At 36.7% G+C, this 21,277-nt stretch overlaps 1 protein-coding gene across 4 annotated transcripts in view; it reads left to right on the top strand.

Annotated features, from left to right (window-relative positions):
• PUS10 (pseudouridine synthase 10) overlaps positions 1 to 21,277 on the top strand; it is a 67,140-nt gene that overhangs the window by 33,403 nt on the left and 12,460 nt on the right. For all 4 annotated transcript variants that reach the window (XM_055329284.1, XM_055329282.1, XM_055329283.1 and 1 more), the window contains 8 exons: positions 3,832 to 3,866; positions 7,969 to 8,080; positions 10,205 to 10,266; positions 10,551 to 10,596; positions 12,703 to 12,767; positions 14,096 to 14,181; positions 15,242 to 15,367; positions 20,792 to 20,848. In XM_055329284.1, coding sequence (XP_055185259.1) covers positions 3,832 to 3,866; positions 7,969 to 8,080; positions 10,205 to 10,266; positions 10,551 to 10,596; positions 12,703 to 12,767; positions 14,096 to 14,181; positions 15,242 to 15,367; positions 20,792 to 20,848 — 589 coding nt within the window. The remainder of the gene's footprint in view (positions 1 to 3,831; positions 3,867 to 7,968; positions 8,081 to 10,204; positions 10,267 to 10,550; positions 10,597 to 12,702; positions 12,768 to 14,095; positions 14,182 to 15,241; positions 15,368 to 20,791; positions 20,849 to 21,277) is intronic.

Raw genomic sequence — 21,277 nt, 5'->3', positions numbered from 1 at the left:
AACTATTGTCATTTTCCTGTTGGTACAAATCTATATTATCTCTGTTATTTATAAATGAGTCCAGGAGATGTGTAGGGTTTGAAAGATTTTAGAGTTTTAAAAAGGGCATTAGTGGTAATTTAGAAACCGTGGTATCACTGCTGGTCACCAAGTCCTGGCAGTCTGTCTCAGTTATCTCTCACAGCTTTGTACTCCTCTGCATTCCTACACTATATATTATCATATATATAGGATTATATATATATATACATATGTGTGTATACATATATGTATATATATATAAAATAATGAAGTAATTTGGTATAAGAGCTATTTTTTTTCCTGAGGCTACCGCATAAGGAAAATGATAGTATGCAGATGATGCATATATTGTGACTTGATGAATTACAGAAGATCAAATGTCAAAAAAAGATCAAATGTTGTCCATTCTTTGTCCTGCCATGGGACTTTGCATGCGCGTAAATGTGGCACTACTTTTGTTATGGTTTCATTCTTTGGAGTCATGCCTTAGCTTGGCACTTAAAACTTGCTGACCTTTCCAGTTTCATCTCTAGTTGTTGAACACCTACTCACATTTATGCACACATTATAAATACCCTAGGCACCAGCTTTTACTGAATTGTAGCCCCCCAACATGCCATTTTTAATGCCTCTGTCTCTCTATCCTTTCTTCCTGCAACCTCTGCTTAAATCAGCCTCAATTTCTGGTACTACTGTTACACACTCTCATTGTTTGGTGCTTGATGAACCCCCATCTCAAAACTCTACGCTCTAAAGCCATTCCCAGGCATAGATTTTCCATGGTGTGTGTGTGTGTGTGTGTGTGTGTGTGTGTGTGTGCGCGCGCGCGCGCGTGCATGCATGATATACAAGAGTACACAGCACTTTAGCAAGCAGGTTATTCAACTGCTCTATCTAGTACTTGCCTAGAATCCTCCAGCAAAGCTACAGCAGAGTCCAGGATTAAGTTGTGTGGTTCCTGAATTTTCAGGAGGTGACATACTGCCTTTGGTACCAAATTTGATTAAACTTGATAACTTTAATGCCATTTGGTTCTGTTGGGGAAGAAGAATTAAATTGCTTACTCTAGAGAATGATTTTTTTCCCACTGACTAAGGAATAGAACATTTATTAAAATTATCTTAGTGACCTGAAAGAAATGTACTTTTCTTCCTCAGCAGAAGCAGGTCCAGGACATTATTAGCACGTAGTAAAAATTGAATAATTGAGCAACACTGACTTCTTTGGGATTCAGCCTCCTAGCCCCTGCTGTGTGATTAGTTCTGTCCAACCTGCTGGCATGCTTGAGCAGAAAGCCTGCAGAGGATTAAGAAGGAAAAACCCTTTAGCAAATCTCAGGTACTGAAGACATTTGATTTAATTTTATATGTTACACATGGTAATCTGGTTTCCCTTGGCAACCTCCAGTTCTGCCCTACTTTATAATCAGAGGATGGCAGGACACTTTGCAGATTTGATGGCATCACCTGAAAGTGACTGTAGAAAACAGAATTTGCCTCAAAAAAGGAGAGAGAAAGGTCACTTAAAAAAGGACAGAAGAATCTTCACCCTCTTAAAGAAAGGACAGATAGCTCTCTGTAGCTTACATACCCATGAGGATTTTGGGACTTCCTACAGCAGAGCAGTTTGGGAAGTGAGGGAGAGGATTGTAAATTTCAAGTCTTGTAAATTTTTTTTTTAAGATTTTATTTATTTATTCATGAGAGACACAGAGAGAGGCAGAAACATAGGCAGAGGGAGAAGCAGGCTCCCTGTGGGGAGCCTGATGTGGGACTCAATCCCAGGACCTGGGATCACAACCTGAGCCAAAGGCAGACGCTCAACCGCTGAGCCACCCAGATATCCCAAGTCTTGTAAATCTTTTAAGGGATGGTAATTTTATTGCAGTTAAGGTTTTAATTTTAAAAATGACAGTAATAGGTAACTATTTGTTAGGTACATGCCAGGAATCTTACTTGATTCCTTACATATACAAGTTTGTTAAATCCCCACAATCTCCCTTCAAGGAGAGTATTAATATCCCCTTATGGATAAGAAAACAGATACTTATTGATCTCTTAAAGTATGGAGGCTGAGGAAGGTGGGGTAATATTGACTACAAGGTTTCAGTTTGGGAAGATCATTCTTCACATTATTTTTTCTTTAATCTTAACGTCCTATAAGTCTTAATAGCCTCTATTCTAAAACAGTTATACTGGGGATCCCTGGGTGGCTCAGTGGTTTAGTGTCTGCCTTCAGCCCAGGGTGTGATCCTGAGGTCCCAGGAACGAGTCCCACATCGGGCTCCTAGCATGGAGCCTGCTTCTCCCTCTGCCTGTGTCTGCCTCTCTCTCTCTCTCTCTGTCTCTCTCTCTCTCTCTGTCTCTCTGTCTCTCATGAATAAATAAAATCTTAAAAAAAAAAAGAAAGAAAAAAAAAACTGAGTGCCAGAAATTTAGTAAAGCCTAAAAACCAGATCTCCTGACTCCTAATAATTTGTGTATTATTATACCATGCCCATATACTTTTTAAAGAGGGCTTGAGTAAATGGAAGGAAAGAAGGATGGAGTCTTTTAGTACTATCAGTGACATTAGGTTGAGCTACAAAGTAAACAAACTACTGAATCAGAAGGTACTGATGAGATGTTTAGGCATTGGGAACAGTTCTAGTTCTTACTTGACCAGTCATTAATTTATTCTGCTTGGCTCATGTCTGAACAACATAATACACTTAAGAATTCCAAATGATTGCAAGTCTTTAAGTGTCTAGTGCCCTACTGGTCATTTGAAGTTAAAAAAAAGGACAGGATTCTACATATGAACCACAACATGTATGTGTGTGTGTTGGGAGGGCATATCTTGAGGTAGATGTGAGCAATAATGAATGGCCACATTTGTGAGAGGTGATGCAGAGACTACACATGGTATTTTATCAACTTACACATGTATGCTCCTGTCATGTTCACAAAATGCTATATACTGAGGTAGGACATGTCATTAGCTCTCTGTAAAGTGACAGCTTTGGGAGCCTATTGGAAAACAGAAATCTTAGTGTCACATACTTTACTATGTAAAGCATTTTATATGAATTTAATCCTTATAACCGTGATTGTGTTACTGTCTCCATTTTAGCAACTTTTTTCAGTTTTTGATTAATTCTTCCCAGAACATTTTCTCTAACATTTTATATTGAGAATTTTTCAACGTACAGGAAGGTTGAAAGAATTGTACAGTGAACACCCATAGACCCACCTAGATTCTATAGTCATTACTGTTTTTCTATATTTCCTTTATTATAGATCTTGTCATCAGTTTATCCATCCACTTATCTTTTTGTTATATTCTGAAGTGATTTACAGATGTTGTTACATTTTACTTCTAAACACTTACATGTAGAGTTAAAAATGTGGTAGCCTTATTAAAATAAAACACAAAACTGAGGCCTTCAATTCTGTTTGGGGGACATAGTATATCCTAGGTCACTTTTGGCCTTCATCTGTGAAATAGGAAGATATTTTAAGAAAAAAGTAAGCTACCTGTGTGAAACACTTATACCTCATTAATGAGATAGAAATCTTTAGGGAGGAGGAAGATACCCCTGTTGAATTCCTAGGCCACAAGCAACCCAGCACTGAAAAGTGGCATCTTATCTCATTTCTGATTTTAAATGACAATGAGATCATTGCCACATTTCTGAACATTAACTCCTCCCCTAAAGAGGAGAGTTTGATTAACAAATTTTTAAGTACTTTAGTAATGATACTGGAACTTCATTTCAATGAACATTTTCCCCCTTTTCTCTTTTTCCGGGTGTGACTAAATTGCTTACAGCATGCTGCATCGTTGCTGGTAAAACAGGAAATGGGGTAAGTAATTAGGTAGGTAAGTAATTTAAATTGATCATTTAAATAAAAGCTACCTGAATCTTCAAGTACTTTTACTACTACTATCTCTTTTAAGAGGAAGTTCACTAGCTCCTAGAGAGATTAACAGAAAAAAATATTATTTTATCAATTTAGGTATCAACCTTGTTTAATCAGTTTATTTGAATGGCATATTAGTAATATTCTATTAAAGTGGATTCATTTTTTGTAGATTTAAATGAATATAAGTACATATTTTATATTTATACATTAGGTGCTTATATAATGTAACTTGGCAACCTATTATAAAAGAATAAATTTTATACTAGTCTTAGAAATTAAATTATAAAACTACACTATGAAAGATAAAGTAAAATCCTACTTACAGCAGAACAACAGTGAGTTTATCTGGGTATAGACAGTCCACAGTCCTTTATCTGAAACTCTTGGGGACCAAATGTGTTTTAGAATTGAGAATTTTTTTAGATTTTAGAAATGTATATGGTATGAAATACCATATTTAACATACCCCTTCCCTCCATGGTTTGAGGTGGTACTCTATAATCAAACACGTTAATATTTCTGCAGTGAAACATGAATATTCACACTAAGCCTGTTACACAAAGTCTCCAAACAGCCTCACATGTTCAAGTCAGTGTTAGGTTGCCAACTGAGTTAAGAAGAAAAAAATCTTTAATTTTCCAGACCTTTTTGGATTTTGAAACTAAATATTCTATACCAATATAAAAAAGGGGCCATGTGACTACTGGAAGATTCCTGTGTACTCTGGAGAGAAAAGCACAGAGAGAAGTATAGATTTCTGTATTATAATCTTGTTTGGTTTAAAAAAGTAATTGATTTGGCTTTTTTGTTTATTTTCGATTTCACATCTGCTTTTCTGAAATGGTAATGCATATCTATCCAAGGTTTTGGGGTGTAGTTAGGTTATGTTAAATTAGTCTCAAATGCTTGTGATTCTGGCATAATAAAATTTGATCCTATGTTTGAGAAATTTCTTAGCATAGCCAAGGCATGTTTCCAGTTTTCATCGACATTGGTTGTGAGTTGCTGCTGTATTCTTTATTGAAGAATTTCAAACTAAGTTTAGCTCTTCCAAAAGATCCTGTTTGATATAGAGATACTGGCACAGAAAAAATACCGAGTACTAATCTTTTCCCTCAGTATCTGTAGTTCATTCTACATTCAAAATATTGTAGAGAAGGACACACCTGGGTGGCTCAGTGGTTGAGCATCTGCCTTTGACCCAGACCATGATCCTGGGGTCCTGGGATCGAGTCCCACATCAGGCTCTCCCAAGGAGCCTGCTTCTCCCTCTGCCTGTGTCTCTGCTTCTCTCTTTGTGTGTCTCATGAATAAATAAAATTTAAAAAATATATTGTAGAGGAATTGCCATTAAGGAATTCAAAGAATTTAGAAATTCAAAGAATTTAGATTCAAAGAATTTAGAAAAATTAATTGTGCTCGGATATTTTGGTTTATCTTTCCTCTGGAATGGTTGTCATGTTGTATCTATAGCAAAAGTGATTGCAGTTGATATCCTCATCAGGAGTTACCTGACAGGGGAGAGAGGGAAATGCAGTTACTGACTACTCAATTGGGACTGAATTTACCTCAGTGACTACTAACTCCTCTAGGACCATCAGGGATATGCTAAGGACCTCTGTGAAAACACCCGAAATTATATTAGAAAAGTTAGTAAGACACATTGAATTTACAGGATTGAAAATCTGGCATTTTGGGATGCCTGGTGGCTCAGTGGTTGAGTGTCTGCCTTGGGCTCAGGGTGTGATCCCGGATCCCCAGACCAAGCCCCACAACAGGCTCTCTGCGGGGAGCCTGCTTCTCCCTCTGCCTGTGTCTCTCTCTGTGTCTCTCATGAATGAATGAATGAATGAATGAATAAATAAATAAATAGAAAATCTGGCATTTTAAGTGTTAAATTTTTGTCTTGTTTAGAAGGTTAAGGTTTCCAAGATGTCTATTAACCTCTTTCTACTAGCCCTTTTCTCTGGAAGGAAAAAATACCTATAGTTTTGTTTGGTTTTGTTTTGTTTTTTAAACTGGACTAAGGTGTCTAAATATATTTCAAAGACTATGAAGGATTTAAAATATCAGTTTTCTTAAATACATGAATAATGTTTTAACCCATATTTAGTATTTTTTTAAAGATTTTATTTATTTATTCATGAGAGACACACAGAGAGAGGCAGAGACACAGCCAGAGGGAGAAGCAGGCTCCATGCAGGAGCCAGATGTGGGACCTGATCCCGGGACTCCAGGATCACACGCTGGGCCGAAGGTGGCGCTAAACAGCTGAGCCACCCAGGTATCCCTTAACCCATAATTAGGATTGGTTTTTGCTGCAACCCTTTTACTCTCTAGAGTCTAAAGAATGTTTAGTTTTCTATCCTTGTGTTTTCTATTTCAACTTTTTATCCTTTAAAATGTGTTCTCATACATTAATTGCTTTTCAACTGTGATGCTATTTTATGCAAATATCACTGAACTGTTGATGCAATATCAAGATAGTCTTTTAAAATACTTAAAATGGGTCAGCCCCGGTGGCCCAGCGGTTTAGCACCACCTTCAGCCTGGGGTGTAATCCTTGGAGACCCGGGATCGAGTCCCACATCAGGCTCCCTGCATGGTGCCTGCTTCTCCCTCTGCCTGTGTCTCTGCCTCTCTCTCTCTCTGTCATGAATAAATAAATAAATACAATCTTTAAAAAATAAAATAAAATACTTAAAATGTTTCTGATAGAGAATTAAGAACAGTTTAAGAAGCTCAAACAGTGTTTCAATAAGTTCTTGAATGTAGAGAGTAATTTGATTATTTGTCAGATGTAGGGTTTATCTGGGTATTTCATCATAAACCACAATATCAAAGCATATGAAAGCATTCTGTGTAACCAGTTATATACTCTTAGCTGGATATCGAATATGTACATCAACTATTTGTTAATTTGTGTTCTTAGAGGAAAGTCGACTTTATATATTTTTTAGATCAATTAAATTTAGCCATTAGCTAACTTACTTTTTGTTTTCTACCTGCAGTTAGTAGTGACATTTTGTCTTCAAGAATTAAATTACAATGAATATTTGATACAAGTAGTCATTACTGTGAAATTGGACATAGAAGAAATGATTCACAAGTTGGTCCTACCATCTCTTTTAAGACCGATTTGTCATTTTAATTATTTGAATGATGTGGACTTGTTAATTCATTAGTGATATCATAGTATTCTCAGCATAGTAAAGCAGTTTTAGTAATATCATACCATGCATGTTTTTCTTTCTTTTTACTTCAATTACTTCCTTTTTAAATATTTATTTTTGGTAGGCTCCATGCCCAATGTGGGGCTTCAACTCATGACCCTGTGATCAAGAGTCACATGCTCTACCAACTGAGCCAGTTAGGCACCCTCTTCAGTTCCTTTCTATAACAATTTTAGGTTACAAACTAAAACCTAGAGATCATAACTGAGACTCTCCCAAACCTATTTGTTGGTTCATGAGTAGATTTGGGAGGAATGTCAGATTTTTATTCAGACATTTTTCTTATGTTAAATTGATAAGCATTTTAGCACATTGATACTTTAGGATTATATGTTTCTTCTTCGGCAGTTAAGTATAGCTTTTACATTGACTTCCCAAAAGTAAGCCACATTATCAGGAAGAGAGTAGATACAAACCTTTTTAGTCTGGATGAGATTATTGTAATACACAGTGTTGTTTCTGAGTGATAAACAATCCCTTCTGTTCTACCTTACTGGCTTCTGATGTGTAAATCCTGGAATCTGGCAGTAGTGGCTCAGAAATACTCCTTAGTATACTTTTGTCTTTGGAGTTTGAAAACTGTTTTATATACCATTTTAAAAAGCTGTTTTTAGATTCTACTAGATTATAAGGTCCATGAGCTGAGGAATTTTTGTCTGCTTGTTCTCTGCTTTCTATCTAATGTGTAAAATAGTGCCTGGGACATAGTAGGCAATCAATTAATATTTTAAAATAATTGCATAAATTCTTGCCTTTATTAGAAAAAGTGAAATTTTTCATGTCAGTGAATTAATTTTTATGTTATTCAGAAAGCAGAGTCTGTCGCTGGGAAGAAATGATATAGTGCAGCTAAAAGAAGCCTACAAATGGATAACTCACCCCCTGTTTTCAGAGGAACTGGGTGTTCCCATTGATGGAAAGGTATTGGGTCATTAACATCGTCAATTTCATTCTCTGGTTTTACCAGTTTTACTTCATTATATGGCAGAGTATTGATGAGCCAAAAAAAAATCTTCTCTTTAAATAACTCAATGGAGAATTTTTAAGCTTTTAAAATATTAATTTCCAGCAGTCTTAAATTGAGAAAGATTTTATTTTTTTAAGACTCCTTTGTGATCAATCCAGTGATCACAATCCAGTGATCATCCAGTGTGATGTTACACTTATGAGTGTAACAAATGTCGTGTACCCTGACTTTAAAAGATTAGAATTAAATCTGAGCCTTTAATATGTTTATAGTTTAATTGGAGAGAGACATATACTGATAAAAAGCAATATATAAGTAACTATGAATAAGTATAGAGTCAACTCTAGACTATTTAAATTTGGTTATCTGTGGCTAATCCTGTTTTCAAATATAATCAATCAACTACAGTGAACATGGGTTCAATTTCTCCCACCTTGTTGGTATCTCAAGTCCCTCTATTTAATTTTAGGTAAAGACTGCCTTTGAAACTAGACCACTTAACCATCTCCCCTGTTCCAGAATGGACCTTGCCTCAGTCTCCAGAATGGACTGAATTTTAGGCATGTGGAAACAGGATATATTCCCAGCTCATCTTAAATTAGATTTTAATAGTATAGCCTCATTGCTTCATCACTGTCTTGAAGGAAATTCCATGAATATCAGACATACCTCTATTCAAGTAAAATCACAAACCCATCTTTCAAAGATAAATAATTTAAAAAATTTTTTCACCATTCAAAATTATACAGCTCTGTTTCCCTCTGTTAGTAAGAATAAATTCTGACTTTTAAACTGAATACTGACAGAATAGAGAATAAAACCACTTCACACATATATGGAGGGGAAATGAGGTAATGAAAGTACTTTGGAAATTAGAGAAGTCATTGATGCAAAATATTTTTACCTCAAACTTCAGTTTTGAAGTACAAGTAATTTTACATGTCAAGCCAGTGAGAACAGAAAATAGAAAACAAAAGATGCAACAGTGGTCTAATAGATTCACAGTGAGTGAAGTTTTCTTGAGTAAAAGCAATGTCTTTAATTTTACTTTGTAAATTAGAGAGCAAAAAGAAATTTAGGTATTCAGTATTGTGATTCTAGAGTAGCTAATATGCTTGTTGACAATCCAGTGCAATCAGTAAATACAGAAATAATAAAATATAAAATTGTTACATGGTATGGCATTTATTGTTTTTCTCAATGTGGAATTTTGTTCTCTATGGAGATTAATATATATAGAGTATGAAATTGTGCTTTTTTTGTATGCAAGGATGTTCATTGTAGAATTTTTTAATAACAGAAAAGTTTACAACTTAAATGTCCAACAGTCCCTAGAGTTGAAAAGATGAAAAGATGTCCACAACATAATCTTCACTAAGTAAAGCAATTTTCCAAAAGTATGTTTAATATCCTAAGAAGTATATATGTTTATGTTTATATTCATAAAAATGCCAGAAAGAAATACACCAAACTGTTACTACATTCTGCCTCAGTGGTGTGGGATTAAAACTCCATTCTGTTTGATTATTTTATAATTTGTATGTATCATTTTTGTAATAGAAAATTAAGAACTCTCTTTTGAAACTCAAAGCCACTAGGAAGTTTGAGTTCTTAAAGCATCATAAAAAAATAAAAATAAAAATAAAGGCTCCCACAGAGATTTTAATTTTAAGCATGTGGATAAAATGCTTTTGCTTTTCTAATAATTCTAATCATAGTATTAACAGGAATAATTTTTCTTTCGGTTATCTCTTTCCAGTTCCCTGAATTCTCTTTCATCTTCACATCAAATTCATATACATGCTCATAAATCATTACAAATTTATTTTAAATTTGTTAGAAAAAAATTTTTTGGTAGAATCACTAGTGATTGAGCTATAGAAGTAAAAAAAACAAAAAACAAAACTATTTCCTTCCCCCTGTCCTGTGAACAAGCTGATTTGAGAACAGTAGTATTTCCAGTTTTCCTTGTCACTCTTTCTGAGCCAGTCTTTGAGAGTCAATTTCTATTTCCATTCATAAGTGGTTAGATGTTGGTTTCCTTTTGCTCATTTTTAAACTCTCTTTATAATTTTTAGAGCTTGTTTGAAGTAAGTGTGGTCTTTGCTCACCCAGAAACAGTTGAGGATTGCCACTTCCTGTAAGTTGCTACTAAACAACAATGTCAATTGTATAACAATGTTAATGCTTTCTGGTTTTCATGAAATAGTATTCCTCTTTGTAGTGAGCATATCAGAATTTGTCATGTCTTAGGTTTAAAATGTGCTAATATAAGGGTGTAGGCATACCAGCACAGCTAGTATAGGGATTCATTTTGTCTACTCCTGATATCTTGAGTTTCATATATATATGAAATATATTTGAATTACATTCACCCCAAAATAAATTGATTCACTTTTTTTTATTAACTTGAATTTTACTTAGACGTGCGATATGCCCAGAGTGCTTCAAGCCAGCGAAAAACAAACAGGTACGGATTCCTTCTTTTTATTCTTTATTGAGTTTTGTCTGAGCTGAATATTCAAATTAACAACAAAATAATATCCGTTAGAAATGCTGGCAGTGTATTATACTAAGAATCGTTCTTTAAATATTTCTATTTGCTACATTTATTTTTTTATTTTTTTCAACTCTAAACACCTTTGCCTCTAGCTAGGAAGTCATAACACAAACTATCTCATATTTGTGTCACTGTCTGGCTTGTTTCCCTGGTGTTAAATTTAGAAGCAGTGTTTCAATGATGTTACTGTTACCCATTTGGGGGAAATTTGACTTTTAGGTTTTAATCTCAAAATTACATCATTGTGGAAAATCCATGTTAATTGTTAGCATTCCGGGGATCCCTGGGTGGCTCAGTGGTTTGGCACCTGCCTTTGGCCCAGGGCACAATCCTGGAGTCCCGGGATTGAGTCCCACATCGGGCTCCCGGCATGGAGCCTGCTTCTCCCTCTGCCTGTGTCTCTGTCTCTCTCTCTCTCTCTGTGTCTATCATAAATCAATCAATCAATCAATCTTTAAAAAAATTGTTAGCATTCCAAATTTTGTCTAATATTCATTTTCTAGGAATTAGTATTTAAGAAATATAATCCAAAATAAATTATTTTACTTAAGACAGTCTGAATTAATATGGCCAATTTCAGGCTACATTTGCAAAAGGTCATTTTATTCTGACTTTCCTTTATTTGATGTGAACTGGTCTTGAGCATGTTAATGAGCAAATTAGTTAGCATGTACTTCTAGTTTCTACTATGCCAAGATAGAATGGCATGGCAATGGTCATGGGAAGCTTTCATGCCACAGATACTTAGCTGGTTTTATGCAGAGACTCAGGCATTCTTAGTTTTACTAATATCCTTTTGGTTGTTAAAAAATATAGAAGTTCATTGCCAAAGATATATCTGTTGGTCTTTACTCTTGCTTTGACTAATTGCTGAGCCTTTTGGAACTGGGAATGGGGCAGGAGGTGGGGGAGTGGGTGAGAAGAGTCTGTAACATTTGTCAAATGCCCTATGCAGAAATAATTACAAATACAGATAACGCCTAAAGCGCTGCTTCCCACCTTTCTCACATCATGGTACACCTAGAACATTACCATGTTTGTTTGGTGCCCTGAGGGTAACAAATGAAGTTGCTCTAAGTTGGAAGCAATAGGCTGGGAGTTCTTGCTGTCCAGGCCCTGCTCCTCTGCCTTTGTGAATTAGAGGGCTCAACATCTTGAGCACAACTATAGCTTATTGCTTTACCATGCCATTGAAAGGCTCTGTCTAAATGACCTATAGCCATATTTATATTGAAGATCTTATTTCAGTTTTTGTTATCTTTGAGGAAATGCACAAGTATCAGCACCAAATAATAGAATAAGGAAATTTTTGTCAAAGCATCAGAGACACCACATCATTTGGCCAGTAGTGTAGGTGTTTGTTGCTGGAAGCAAGTTAAATGACCTTTTGAGATTCTCTCAGGCTTAAGATTTCATATCTTAGCAAATAGGCACTAGTTTTTCAGTTTTAACTCTATATTTTGGGGTTTAGGAAATCATTGCTTTGTTGATAAACTCTTGAAGTGCCTACATTGTGCCTCTTTATAGCCAAGTGTAATTTCTCAAAACAGAAGAGACAATTGTGATTTATCATAGTAAGCTATGTATATATGCACTAATTTGTTCTAGTATATCTACCATGTGGTTTGGCTTTTCTTATCTTAAAAAGTCCAGTGTGGGACATTTGTTGTAGATGAATTTGTTTAATTTTTCTGTGGCTGGTGAGTGATAATGAGTCGCTAGATGCCAGGGCAGGCTGGTTGGTTCTATTTACTTCATAGCCTGGAAACCTGCTGCTAAATGGTTCTTCTAGATCTACCTGGTATTATGGACATAGACTAAATTGGAAAGAGTTGTGGGGAGAATTGACAGTATGTGAATGCTTATGTTTTATTTTCTTGAAGCTATTAAGTATTTGTCTCCTGTAAGTATGGTTTAAAATGATGTAATTTCTCCAACCATGTTCTGTGTTTCACCTCTGATGTTTTCTTGTCTGGGTGATAAAATGTCTTTTCTTATCATTTTTACCTTATATAGTCAGTGTTCACTAGAATGGCAGTTATGAAAGCGTTGAATAAGATAAAAGAAGAGGATTTCCGCAAGTAAGTAGAAGTATAGAAACATGGAAGTATCATGGAATTTTTGAACAAAAGGAATGTTAGAGATAATCTGGATTATCTCTAAAACAAAACTGGATGCATTTCAGGGGTGACAGTTGTGTCTTAGTCATTGTTATATCCCCACTCCCTGGCATGGTACCTGGCACATAGTAGTGTTCAATAAATGTTTGTTGAACTGGTATTTGAATTTATAAATCAAATCCAAAGAGAGGATATTAAGCGAGTTGACTTGCCTAAGATATCAACTGGGTAGTAGAGTGGACTTAGAGCCAGAGTTCCTGACTCTCCAGCCCAGAGCTGGTCCCAATACATCCCTCATCCTGCATTTTGAGTATTATCCATTTCCAGAAGAGGGAGAAAAAGGCTCATGAGTTCTTCACTTGTTAAAATATGCTGAAATACAATACACCTTATATTTTAATTCTCATTGTGTTCATTTTATTTAATAAAATATTATCATAGTTATCCTTCCAGAATATCCTTGAATAAATTTCAAACAATGAAGTTATGAAGAAGGTTTTATTTATCTTACTGACTAAAAGCAAGTCTCAGAAAATGGAAATACTTCTATTAAATTTTAGAAAGTAAAGTTAGCTAGTTTCTACAAGCAATAGTTTCTGGGTTTCTAAGTGATTTCTTTGCTAAGACATCTTGGGAAACAATGACATTTTCAAGCCAAGCATTTGGAGTAAGTCCATATCTAGTCATTTACAGGTAGACTCCAGCCCATGGCTTTGGAAGTTCCCAGATGGTAGCCAGAAAATTAAGCTATACATTGCTCTTTCCTGTCTGTCTTCAGTTGGATGGAAGTTTCTTAGCTAAAAGGTCAGAGTCTGCCACATTCCACTTTTTCTGGCCCTGAGGTCATAGTTGGAATGAGAGAGAGAGAGGAAAATGGTGGAGACTCTCCCCTTAGGTGGGACTTACTCCTGTGAGTAGTTAATCAAATGATTAAGGGTTTTGTAGGCTGGCACCAAGTGTTCACAGATAGCTAAATGGCTAGTCCACTTCATAAATACAAGGTGTTTTTCTCAAATCTCAAGGCTGTTGGAAATGATCATCTGGGAACATGAGGCCTCCTCAGTGAAAGGTGGTAGCAGAGCCCTGATTTACTTAGTGCCACTCTCATGTATTAAAATGTATGTGAGGCCGGAAGGATGCTTATGATTCCGAAACTTAAAGTTAGGTAGTGGCTTGGTCCACGAGAGACTTGGGCTCTGTGCATCTCAGACAATGCTGATTCATCCTAGTTATGTGGTTCGATATCATGTCTGGAAAATAGTAGCTGTGAAATTTATTTTGTTTTGCAGGCAGTTTCCTTGTCCTCCAAACTCACCAAAGGCTGTATGCACTGTTCTTGAAATTGAGTGTGCTCATGGTGCTGTTTTTGTGGCTGGTAAAACATTTAGTCTAGAATATACTTACACTGTCAACTTACTCTCCTTTCTGAAAAACTCAAGTGTTTCCTTCTTATTTTCATTATTAGGTTCTGACTAGTTAAATCTTTTGAGGACTAGCACTGATAGCCAAGCTTATTTTAGGTCCTTAGGTGTTCTTAAAGCCCACTTAAGTTCTGTTCTTTAAAATGCCATGCCAAAGGGAAATGACGCTTCTCGGGTTTTAACAGTTTCCACCAGAGATGGCCAATACCCGTAGAAATATGGGTAGATGCAGAGACCCGAAACTGATCAGGAGAAATGTAGCCATAGAGAGCATGAGAGCAAACTTGAAAAAATAATTATATTATCTGCAAAATGACTGAAGACTGAGCTTCTGCCTTAAAAAAAAAAAAAAGGTTACATTGACCTTCCCAAGAGGTAATCTAGCAAATAGTTTTTGTTTTGAAAGCTACATCTATTTCACAGTAATAACTGAAATGAAATTGCTCTCTAGTTTCAACTATAATACCTTGGCCCATGGTAATAAAAGCTACCTGCCATTAGTGCAGCTTTATTCATAAAGCAGTGAGTCATATTGTTAGGGTTGTGGTGTTTTTTTAATTATAAAAACTTCAAAATTTCCTGTATTTGAACTCTTTGGATGTTTTATCACCAATGAGTATTGCATTAAAAGTATTATTAATCAGGTGTGAAAGCAGTAGTTGCTGGTTTTTTTGTTTTGTTTTGTTTTGTTTTTTTTTGTAATGATCCTTGGTGTGTTCTATATTATAACTTGTTCAGTCGGCCAATCAGATTAATAACTTTATTGAGCATTCCTTTAGAGCACATTTGATGATTCACATCATATCTTTAGCCATCTCTCCTACTGTTATCTTAAATCTTTTAAGTATTTATATGTGTATGGGCTGGCTTCCCAAATTAGATTGTAAGTTAGTTGAAGGCTAAGCATTGTTTTATATCATGGCACCTAGGATATTGGCACTCAATAAATAGTTGTTTTATCTTATTGTGTTAATTATACTGTTCCATCCAGGCTACCTTATGTTTCTTTGGCAGGGAGATACAATAAATATTCCAGGAATCTACCACAGACTCCTTGGATAATTGATGGAGAAAGGAAGCTGGAATCTTCAGTGGAAGAATTAATTTCAGATCATCTTTTGGCAGTATTCAAAGCAGAGAGTAAGTGTTATAATATTCATATTTTAAACACATTATAATTCATGAATAGATTTCTTGGGGGTGGCAGGAAGGATTTCTAAATTTTGTAAATCACCACATCTGGTCTCCTTGCTTGGCAGCTTCCCATGAACAGGGGTCACCGTGTCCTAGCACCTCTGACTTAGGCTGGATTTGAGCCAAGTTTTTCTTTCCTTTCTCAAGATGACTATTCTTTCCTGAGCAAATTCAAAACCATTGCAACTATTTTAAGTGAGGGTACTTGAGCTCTGACCTTGGGACACCTGAGACTTGGCCTCTTTTGGGGGAATATGAGGAAATTAAAACACACCTTCCACATGTAGTGCTTGTTCAAAAATAATCATTGGCAGATGTGGAGCTTCCATCTTAACTGCTCAACCTTCCTGGGATAAAGTTCAAGATTAGAGAAAATAGATCAACAGCTATCATTTTACAAATATTTAGTGATAGTATGTTGTATTTTAATTTTCCAGGTATTAATGAGCCCAGGTTTGTGGGATGAGTCAGATACTGTCAGGTTTGTTTTCTTTGTCTCAATGGGGTTGTCAGGTCACAGGCAGCATACATAGATGTGATTTCACCTAGGATTAGACTAGAAGAAAGAGGCTAAGATTTGAGTTGCAGTCATGTTGTACATCAGGAAAAACTGTAGGCAGTAAATAAAGATTTACTTGGAAGTGGGTCTCCTAGCCTAATTAGAACACCTTTTTTGAGGAACCAACTAGATATCTACCCTTCTCTCTGAAACACCTTAACACAAGCCTGCTTTAGGAATGGCAAGCAGATGATTGAGAAGAGATATGGTTGTTGTTCCTTCCAGCTCTCTGGCTTGTCAAGAGGAAAGAGAAGCACTTTAAACTACATCCTTCTTATAATTTGTTTTGCCTATTGGGTTCATGGACCCTCTTTTTAAGGGTCTTTAAGAATTGTTTACTGAATAAAGAAGAAATTAACCTCTCAACCTAACATTTTCCAAAATCTAAGCAGTCAAGACTCTAGGATATTGGCATGAGCTTTTACCTACTTAATATTTACATACTGGTTATCTCATAAGCATTATCCAAATTATGAAGATGTGAAAATCAGACTTTAGCACAAAAAGTCTCTTCCAAACTCTTTTTTAGGTCCCCCTTACTCTCTTTCTATAAGATGACTCAAGAAAATTTCAGTTTTGATTATTTGGGTCCCAAGGAAGCCCCCATTATCAATTGGGCTGTTGGGAGGCTCCTAACCAGCTGTATTTTTCCCCCTTGAAATCTTTCATGAAGTTAGTGTGGTTTCATTTTCCATTTGAGGGGGAAAAAATTATACCCAAACTGAAAATGAAGCATACTGTGTGTTTAGCATCTGTAATTGTGTCTTGAGGAAATTTATTAAGAGCTGCTTGAGAAAAAGCAGACCGCTGAGCCTCTGTGCTAACTGGCTCCTTGTTAGGGGATAAAAACCTGTTGTTTGAAATGGCTGATCGGTAGCATCAATTTGCTAAACCTATGTATCTCAGATATATTACTTGTTATTTCTGTGGTTCTTGTTTGACAGCTCTGGGAAGATGGTTCTGATTGTTTTACCTCTAATGGTTTACAGCTTTGAAAATAAGCAGTATTATATGAAGTACTCTAGCTACTTATATAAAGATTCCTTCCCCATGAAGCGCCTGAGTGGCTCAGATGGTTGAGCGTTCGACTCTTGTTTTCGTCTCAGGTCATAGCCTCATGGCTGTGGGATCGGGTCCTGTGTTGGGCTCTGTTCTCAGTGCTGAGTCAGCTTCAGATTCCCTCTCCCCCTCCCCCACGCCTTCTCTATGTCAAGTAAAGTTTTTTAAAAATACAAATTAAAAAATAAAGATTCCTTAAGATACAAATGGGAAATACAAATTTGTTTCTCAGTCACTTTTAAATGGGTACATCATATTATCCACTAGCTAATCCCCTAGTTAGTGAGTAATAAACTTAGACACACTCTCACAGTCAATGTGTCAAAGAAATTTTCCCCTAACCCATTTATTATTACACTTATTGAATGAATATCTGTCATGTTATTTCCCTGCTGAAAACTTGCCAATGACTACATACAGGATAAAAGTCCAAACTACTGAACTTGATCTTCTGAGGCCTTTGTCCTCTGGCCTCTGCTCATTTGTCAATCCCATCATCTGTCTGTCCTGGGTATGATGGCCACTACAGACCAGCTGAACTGCTGATAGTTTCTGATTCTTGCACTTGTATTTTTAGACATTTTTGAAATATCTATCCCTTTGAGCCTTTTGCTCAGGATTAGGGGGATAAGACAAAGCATAATGTGAATTTAGAAAACTCAACCTAGACACTTGGGTGGCTTAGTCCATAGAATATGCAACTCTTAGTCTCAGGGTTGTGAGTTCCAGCCCCACTTTGGTGTAGAGATTACTTAAAAATAAAATCGTTAAAAAAAAAAAAAGGAAGCCAAATTTTAAACATATATTTCCTAATACTCCTTTTCATTTTGTTGTCAGCTAATATTCGTAATTTCACAGGAATAAAATGTTAAAGGTTACTCCCTGCCAGAGGATTTCTGAATGTAGTGTCCATATTTGAAATATTTTTCTAAGAGATAGAATAAATGTCCCTTCTTCCTTTGTCTGGATTTAATGTTTCTCTGGACATATCAAGAGCCCAGCTTTCTGCAACTCTTTCTTATAAATGAGCTAGGATTTATGGAAGTTTTCTGGGCTAATTTATGAACTGGAGATTTCTGATCTAATTTAGCTGTCATTGGTAGACTTACCTCTTTGTGTCCTGTTCATTCCCTTCACCCCTACCACTCACAGGTTATGGCTCAGTCACTCTGGATCCCCTGGTTCCCTAACATTATGGCTGGTTTGGAGATGGAGGTGGGCAGGTTTAAGACAGATTGCAGCCCCAGGCAGTCAGTATCTTTCAGCTTCCCAGATGCCTTTCTGAACTCTGCATTTAGCTATCCACCTCTAGTCAGTGCTACTCTTAAGTCTGGACTCTGACTAGAAGCTAACTGATGTTACTATGGATTTTATTAACAGCTTAACAACAGAGTGTAAACATGGAGTAGAGGGTTCTTTGGGACTTAATATTTCATAGAATCCTACTCCTTGCCTGGCCTAGATTCTCTACCTTGAGAAGAGCCTGACCCTATGGCTTTCATGACTGCTTGCCTGGCCAGTTCTCAAGTGTTAGTGCAGCAGCCTAAATTCTAGGCCTACCCTGGGTATCTAGTCCTTACCTAACCAGCTCTGGGCTGCTTCTTTCTGTGAGACCCATAGCTTTGGGCCCTGTGGGCAGACAGGAGCCCACTTGACCCTGGCAGTACATGGTAAACAACAGCTCAGAGGTTGTTTCTCTAAAGTGTTGACCTTGGTTTACAAAAGGGATTTCTTAGAGGTGAAAGAAGAATGAAATCCTACTTTCTTCACAGCTAAATATCTTATTAGAAAAGAGAGCTAATCTTCAGTGTCATTTTCATAGAACTTTTCAAGCCTGTTAACCTTCCTTTTTCTAAAATCTACCTGGGACCTTTTCATATGGACTCTTCCCTTGGGGAAAAAAAGTGGCTATCAAAATAATGTTCGCTCTCCTTCCACCTTTCCCATTTGTCCCTCACAGCTATCTTGTTCTTCGTCATCTTGTGCTTTCCAAAGTGGCTGGACCATTGAGGAATAAATTATAAACCTCATTGCTCATGCTGCAGCTGAGCTCTTAGTACAGGAATGTTCCTGTATGCTTCCTGTCCTCACCTATCCACTATATTACATTCCTTACCCTTCCACAGAGAGTAAGCCCTATGAAGATAAGGGCTGTGTCCATCTTGTTTGTCTCCCCAGGATCTAGCAGAATGCCTTGCACATACCCACTGTAGACATTTGTTCCTGAATGAATACATCAGGATGTGAATCTGAGTTCTAGCCCCCAATATATGTGTTCAGAGATCTTATACCTTGCCAAACTCTAATGACTGACCAGAGTTCTCCAAACATCCCAGCCTTTTCTAATCCCTGCTCTAAGAAAACTGGTCTTGCTTTCCCTGTGGGCACAAGTCTGAACTCTTCTGCCTGTCTTTGTGGTGGTTAAGAGACTCTAGGGTGAGACTCTCTGGTTCAAATGCTGGCCTCACCACCTACCAGTGATATGATCTTAGGCCAGTTACCTATCCTGTCTGTCTCCTTTTACTTACAAGTATAATGATAGGCCTACCTCATAGTGTTAACGTGTATGAAGCATTTATAATAATGCCTGCTGGGGGTAATGTTTGCTATGGCGATGCTGGTGAAATCATCAGTTTTGTATCTAGAGAACACTGTCAAGATGGATACCTGGGTGGCTCGGAGTTGAGCGTCTGCCTTTGTCTCAGGGCGTGATCCTGGGGTCCTGCATCAAGTCCCACGTCGGGCTTCCTGCAGGGAGCCTGCTTCTCCATCTGCCTGTGTCTCTGCCTCTCTCTCTCTCTCTCTGTCTCTCTCATGAATAAATAAATAAAATCTTTAAAAAAAGAAAAAGAGAACACTGTGGTGTAACCCCTCCCCTTTTTTTATATACCATTTCCCGTTCTAACATTTGCAGCGTTTTAGTCTAGGATGATCCGTCTATCTTAGAATGAACACTGGTTTTGTTGTAGTCGCACCTTAAGTTTGTTTAATATAAAGAATTTGCTTTAAAACCCTTTTTTTTTCACCCCTTTTCATAGAGTTTAATTCACAAATAAATGATTTTCCTTTGTTTTGTTTTAAGGAAAAAAGATAAGATGATAGATTTTTCACTATAAGCTTGTGGCCAGAGTTGTAGTGGAGCTTTCCTCCAAACAGTGCTCTCTCCTTTTGACTTTGAGATGAGATGATGGCATCAGATGATAGCTAAGGTCTGGCTTTGACATAAGGAACAGCTCTGCTATTTAATCATGTGATCTTGGGAAAAGTACTTATCCCCTTGGAAGCTTGGTGTTCTTTTATTTAATACCTATAACTTAAGATTATAATAAGAATTAAATGAAATAATGTATGCAAAATTTTAGCTCAGAGCATAAAATGAGTGCTCATTCTCATTAAATGGTGTTTCTTATTATCATTGCTATTTTTATTAGAGATTGAGATTAGAGGTGGGATGACCATCCCTTGGAATTCTCCTGTAGATTGTTCAAGACAATTTTTTTTAAAGATTTTATTTATTTATTCATGAGAGACACACAGAGAGAGGCAGAGAAACAGAGGGAGAAGCAGGTTCCTTGTGGGCAGCCCAATGCAGGACTCAATCCCAGGACCCTGGGATCACGACCTAAGCCAAAGGCAGACACTCAGCCACTAAGCCACCCAGGGGTCCTGACAAATGGGGTTTCTACTAAAGGATGGGAATGAAAGTCTTAGGATTATGTTACTGATTATTTTTCTTTATCTGCTTTGCAAAGGTTTTAATTTTTCCTCCTCTGGAAGAGAAGATGTAGATGTGAGAACATTAGGAAATGGTAAGATTGCAACAGCATCACTTGACTAGAACTAACTTTCAGACTGTCATCGTTCTCAGACAGCAGGTTCGCTGTAGTTGCTTAGTTAAAACCAAAGTGGTCAGAGCCCACGGCTTCTCCCGGTGAGGAAGCTTTGTGGATTGTGGAGCTACCTTTATAAATTATATGATTATATTTTAACAGGATTCATTTCTTAAGAGGCCATCCTTACTGTATACCTGTAGGTTCTAAGGGACTTTTATATGCATTAATAAGGCGGTGCCTGAGTTTTTCCAAAAGTTTGCTTATTAATTGTTCCATTTGATAACATTTCAGCAGTACCAGTACAGTTTTCAAAAATGCACATCTTCATTTAAAAAGTGATTCTGCTCTCTTAGCCTTCATTTCTCTCATTTTACATTATTGCATTACAAAAAAAGATGATGAGAG

This window comes from Nyctereutes procyonoides, unplaced genomic scaffold (genome assembly GCF_905146905.1).
Source record: "Nyctereutes procyonoides isolate TBG_1078 unplaced genomic scaffold, NYPRO_anot_genome, whole genome shotgun sequence".
In the NCBI taxonomy this organism is placed as follows: domain Eukaryota; kingdom Metazoa; phylum Chordata; class Mammalia; order Carnivora; family Canidae; genus Nyctereutes; species Nyctereutes procyonoides.
This window is presented reverse-complemented; position numbering and strand designations above follow the sequence as displayed.